The sequence below is a fragment of the Uranotaenia lowii genome, chromosome 1 (genome assembly GCF_029784155.1).
Source record: "Uranotaenia lowii strain MFRU-FL chromosome 1, ASM2978415v1, whole genome shotgun sequence".
NCBI classification, from domain to species: domain Eukaryota; kingdom Metazoa; phylum Arthropoda; class Insecta; order Diptera; family Culicidae; genus Uranotaenia; species Uranotaenia lowii.
The window spans coordinates 171,710,117-171,716,489 of NC_073691.1; the positions used below are offsets into that span (position 1 = coordinate 171,710,117).

Below are 6,373 nucleotides of genomic sequence, written 5' to 3' on the forward strand. Positions count from 1 at the left end.
ATGAATTTTTCATGAATTTGAAACCATGCTCACCATCTCAATGCATATGCAATGCAATGCATATGCAATAATTTCATACGAAACTTCAAATTATTAAAAAAAAACCCGTTGATAGGAAAAAGGATGCTTTACGAAAAAAAAAATTAAATAAATTGTTAAGAAAACTTTTTCGAAAATGGGTACAGAAAAAAATCGCTATGGTTAAGCTCCATGAAACTTTTCAATGGAAGTAATGACGAAAAATACCATCGCATCGGTTCGAACAAAAAAGGGGTTTTATTTTCAGAAAACGGTTCAAATCTTTTTACGAACCTTCGAAAGACTTTCGAAAGTTTTCGTTTTAAACAAGTTCGTCGCCACGCTAATTTTGACAGTTTTACTAGCCAGCCCCAAAAAATTTTCGGAGCGAGGAAGAAAAGAGGGAAAACTCCAAAATTTGTGTTGCTAAACTGAGCGGGTATCTGGTGTCAGAGGGCGTCACCCGTTTTATCAAAAAATGAAAGGGAAGCAAATGATGTAAATGTAAATAAAATCTTCGCTAAACATTTCAAATTTTTAGAAAAATTCAAATTATTGAAAATCGGTCCAGTTTTAGTGATGAAACTAAAAAATACGTTAAATTCTGCAAAATATTATTAAATTGATTTTATTTAATGCGGCCCGCCGAAAGAATTTCATATTTAAAGTGGCCCGTTGCTCCAAAAGGTTGCTCACCCCTGGTCTAGATTATTATTACCATTAGGTCTTGTGGTAAGAGTATTTGAGCAAAGAAATCCAAAGGATTCTAAGATATTCACTCTTGGCCTTTCAAACGGAGGGCTCTCATATAAATACCACACAACTCAAACAATTTTCCAGTTATTTTCATCAAATTTGGAACTCGAAGATGTTTTGGCATAAAAAACGATTCATTTGCGGAACTTTTGCCAAAATTGCCCCTATGACACAATGCTGAGTGTTTCACTAACACTATTCTATTTTGAAAAATACAAACTCAAAAAGGACCGTGTTTGTCAGCCGGTTACCCGTTTTTTTGTTCTGTTAGTTTTGAGATTATTTTTCCTTGTCTCATCTATACAAGCTCAGAAAGTATGAGTGAGAAATGTAAAAAAACAGCTCTATTAACATATTGTGAACCAAATCTGTTTTTCGCGCTCCACTAATGTGCTACATACAGAAGCGTAATTAAAATGTTAATAATTTAATCATTAAACTATAATTCACGAAATTAAAAACAGCACTTTCGGTAACTAAAAACGACTTAATTTGGAGAATTTGATTGATTGGATTCTGAGATATAAAATGCCGAATATCGGTGTTGATGCTTAATAAAGAAACCGACGACAGTTTTGAATAAATCAGCCATTCCTAAAAACGGCGTGATCGTGGATGCTCTATATTAAAGTTTTTCTTTTTAATTAAATTTGTGATCGAACGAAGTTTATCGGGCCAGCTATTACACGCTTATCAATGTAATGGATATTTCAAGCGTTTTCCTTTTCTAGTTCGTTCAGTTTTTTCAACCATGTTTCAGTATTTTATTCATAAAACTGAAAATTTCACATAAAACATGCTATATGCCATTGAACAATTAGTATCCTCGCAATATATAACTCTAGACATGAATATTTAACGCATTGTTACTAAAAAGTCGTTGTCAGAAATACTACACGAGGAAAGTCATTGGTCAAAATACGCGGGATAAGGGTATAACGAGCACCCAGGGCGAACTGAGCACCCTTCTTTTCCAAGTATATACATATTTTCTCAAATGAATTTTCATAGGGAACCGTTTTGTAGTTCCTATAGTATTAATTTTCCAGCAAAAAAGAAATCTCCTTATCGTCTCTACGGAAATATTTTTAATAAATCAACTAAGTTCTCAAATGACAAAAATAATATAATTTTTGAGCACCGGAAAATAAACTTTAGCCGATTTAGCCTATTGTAGGCTTGCCAGATATTTTCAGAAAAAAAGCGGGACTTTTCACGACAAGAAAGCGGGACACAGCAGAAAAAAGCGGGACTTTTAAGAAACTCTTAAAAAAAGTTTAATTGTATTGCCTTACGTATACCATCAGCCAAGGTTATTTAAAGTAAGTACACTAGGATTTTTTAAACACGGATTGATTTTGCTCAGGTTTTCTTACATGACTTCTATTTATACAGTTTTTTTTCCATAAACGCGACTATTTTACACGGTTCTCACAAATTAACACCAATGTTTTCAAAAAAATTCTGTGCTTTGACGATGAAAATTCTTACGTTCTAAGATTTTATCCAAAAATTCTGAGGTGGTTTTCAGTGACGCTTTTTTCAATAATTTCATTAAAAAGTCATGTCAATTTGCGTCTTTTTTACTATAGAAAAATCAAAGAATATTACTTATCTTATCATATTTTCCAATTCATACTTAAAAACTCAAAAAGTATAACAACGTAAAAAAATTTTTTAAAAAAATGTGTTCAATTTTGAAATTTTGTGGAATTTGTGAATAACTCTGTGAATAAACTCTGTGTTCTGTGACAAAGATTCTGTGATGAAAATTTGCTTAAAATTCTTTGAAATTATAGATTTACCTGTGATTTCGGCAACCTTGATAAACACGTTATTTGAGAGAAGTATTTCAAGTCCTACATGTAAACGGCGAATTTAATATCGTGTAAAAATCTTTGTGCATTAACAAATATATTTCAAATTTGTTTCAAAAATTTAAAACTCAAGACAATTTCCATCGTTGTATACTGATGGTGTGTAAAAGGCAATTGAACTTAGATTCTGTCAAAAAAATTTAGTTTTATAATCATTTAGAAACAACTTAAGCAATATTTTCATCATATTAACTAAAGTTATTTCACTGGTTGAACGTGCTCCAAGAACGATTAATTGATCCGAATCTTATTGTAACTTCAAAGCTTTTTAGTATTGCCTTATGTAAACTCTGAAAATTTCATGTTTATTTTGAGAAAAATGACCTATTCGATTTTTTTTTGTGTTGTGTTGCTTATTTTGAGAAAAAAGACTTGATCATAAAAACGAGAAAGTTTGATTTTTTACAGTGTTAGTCTGTGAATTTATTAAAAGTTTTCCTTGAAAAAAAAGGGGGACATTTTAAGGAAAAAGCGGGAAGGCGGAACATTCAACAAAAAAGTGGGATATGTCCCGCTTTTGCGGGACGGATGGCAACCCTAGCTTATTGGTAAGGTATCGGACAGGTAATCAGAAGACTCGAGTTCGATTCCTGGTCGAGGCGATTTTTTTGTGTAAATGAAAAAAAAATCCGCCATTATGCCCCTACAGTAACTGATTTTCAGCTTTCGGCAAAATGATTCAAAATTCTGAAACGTTTTAATCTACTTTTTCAAGTTGCATTCAGTTGGGATATAGACTTTTTTTAGTTTCTGAGCACGACACAATGATGTCATTTACAAATAATTGCTGTTTCTATGGTTAAATGAGCATCCTCCTTATGCTATTATGTCCTTACTCCCCTACTCAGCAACATATATGGTGGGGTTTTTTGACTTGTTTTGTACCAGATAAATGCATGAAACGTACTCTATTCGTACTTACTAAACCCAAAAAGAGGTTATTAAAATTGCAATGCCGCTCGGAACTAACTCTACGTTAAAATGTGTTGAAAAGTGTTCTGCACCAAAGATGATATGATTGGAAAAGCACTACTGGCTTAAAGACTCGAGCTCGGAAGCAAAATTATGCATGACCACTACATTCAAGCGAAACAGGAAAATAATTTTTGGGAATTTCCTTGTATTAAATAATTTATTCCAAAAAAAACGGGAGAATCGAACCCAACGCAACATTGTTATTTCGACTGACCAGTCCGATAACTTAACCAGTGCACCGCCAGTTGATGTTATCTTTTTAAGTTGATATTTTTCAGTGATTATCAAATCAAATAATAACAATTCTTTAACGTTTCGGCCTACTGGATGATTTCAGCCATCTTCAGAAAAAAATTGTGTCGCCGCGTGCTTCCGTTACGGCTGTCTTACTTAATTTGAGTAATTTTAATTTTTTTTCTGAAGATGGCTGAAATCATCCAGTAGACCGAAACGTTAAATAATTGTTATTATTTGATTCGACAATCACCGAAATATATCAACTTAAAAAGATAACAAGAAACTGTTTTCTATTGCCGGTTAACATACACACGCAAAGACGCTTACTCCCGGACATTTTAGCCGGTTGTTGTTTGCCGGGGGTTGCCGTTCCGCCATAACTAGAATCTTATGTCGATTCTTCCATCTCCAAAGAATGTTTTTCGAATTTTCACTTTTTGAAATTTTAATCAAATAATTATTTTTAATTTGGGATACAGTTAACTGTTGCTTCTTTGAACAAGAAAATGCTTGGGAACTATTCAACACATACATTGATTCAACCATCTTGAAACAAAAGCCAGACATAGCCAAAATGATAAATACGCTACTGAGTTGATTTCGGATTTAATGTCGGGATTTGTAAAGCTATTCCATGATTTTGAAAAGCATCGTGTTCTTTTTTACATCTACAACACCTGTTTGCGTTGTCAACATAAGGTTTTTGCCAAGATCTTTACAAATGAAACACCGTGAAATGTGCTGTGATAGCTAATAAAAGGAAAAATGTCACTATTTTCGTCTAGAAGATTTTGGAGTTTGTTTATAACATATTTGAACAAGAATAAGTATCCTGTGCTGTAAAAAATGGTTTGTTAGTGATTTCGCTGTTTAAAAACTACAGACGTAAAGAGCTTTACTAGCATCTAGAACTTTCCGAGACAACAATTTCAATAACATATCAACTTACAAATTTACTATAACTTCATTGCTACCTTGAGCTGATACGCACTGATAACACATTGATCAATTGTGATGGGTAGAACTAACTCATAACAAATCAACTGAACAAGATTTTTAGCAAAACAGACACAGAACCAAAACAAAACAATTATTGAGGAAATGCAAATCAATGTTACGTGTCACGTATAGCAGCTCTGAGTTATTGTGTTAGTCAGTAGTGTTGTTATGATCCCTTTCTTTCTTTTTCAGAATGATTCGTTCAGAAAAATAAGAAATGCTTTACACTTCTGGCCAACGATGAAGTTTGTTGTGAACAGTCATTAGTTGTCAGCTGTCACATTTGTTGAAACAAATGGCATCGAGAGATAAGAATGCGCAGTGGACTCCCGGAACAGATGAGTGGTTCAAGAAACGCTTTCCCATCGGTCAATACTTAATTTTTTGATGATTTTTTCACATTTCCAGAAAAAAAGTTAAGACGAAATGCTATGCAAATCAATAAAAAAACATCACTAGAAATGACGGATACCTGATTTAGCTGCCAACAGAACGGTCCTCGGCTTGAATGTTGTAGTGCTGCTGATGCTGCTGATGCTGCTGCTGCCGTCAATAATGGTCGAAGAATTGCTGACGACATTGTAGCCGAAATATTCTTCCAGCTTGAGGCTGGAAGCGGTCTCCAGATGCTGCGCCAAAGCTCCAACTCCTCCTTCGAGGAAGACACTCCCCGATGACTACTAACTAGTTCGGGGTGTGCTCACAAAACGGGATTGATTGGAAGGGGTGTGTTTGGGGGTGATTAAACGGCACCCCTTAATCTTCGAGGATGTGGATTACTTTTTGAAGCGTTGAATTTCACGTCCAATGGGGAAGTTACACACGATTTTTTTTCCAGGAAATTTACATCAAATTTAAATGCGTTGCTGAGCTGAATGGTCTTCTGCTGGACTGAAGGACACTCCTGAACAGCAGGTCGTTGATACTAAGTAGGAACTGGACAATCACTGATTTATGATTTATTATAAGCACTCATCGATGAAAACATTTTTCCCTTTTTTTTTTTTAATTCTCACTCACTCGGATTCGTTGGATACGTTTTGCACTTCCCAGACAAGCCGCTTAACTCTTTCTCGTTGAAATGAGGGGATTAGTGATTATTTTTTCAATAAATCTTTTCTTCAACTGCGAAGCGTAGCCCGTGTGCGGGAGGAAGCGGGATAATAACAACTCTGACAGAACGAATTTTTATCGGATCACATCACGGCACTGGAACCTGCAGGAAAAATAATACACAACCGTAATCACTTGGATAAACATCAGCCATGGATTGTGTTTCACTTCCAAGCTGTGAGCATACATCACATCTCTGAAGCTCCCAGCTAGGTCAATACAAAGAACAGCAAATTCTTTTAAAATTTACTTGAACAATAAACTACACAATTTGTTCATCTCATACAGCAATTAAGTTGGTCTTCTGACTTCCAACCTTTGGCTGCCGTAAACAGTAGAAACTGGTCATCCAAAGTGTGAAATTATCACTTGATTAGCACTTTACTCGTGTTGACATC

The 6,373-nt window shown here is 34.6% G+C and overlaps 1 protein-coding gene across 1 annotated transcript in view; it reads right to left on the reverse strand.

Moving 5' to 3' along the window:
• LOC129738147 (optomotor-blind protein) overlaps positions 1–6,164 on the reverse strand; it is a 310,401-nt gene extending 304,237 nt beyond the window's left edge. The window contains exons 1-2 of the mRNA XM_055729331.1: positions 6,111–6,164; positions 5,335–5,539 (exon numbers count right to left, since the gene is read on the reverse strand). Coding sequence (XP_055585306.1) covers positions 5,335–5,539; positions 6,111–6,164 — 259 coding nt within the window. The remainder of the gene's footprint in view (positions 1–5,334; positions 5,540–6,110) is intronic.
• Positions 6,165–6,373: the final 209 nt, after the last annotated feature.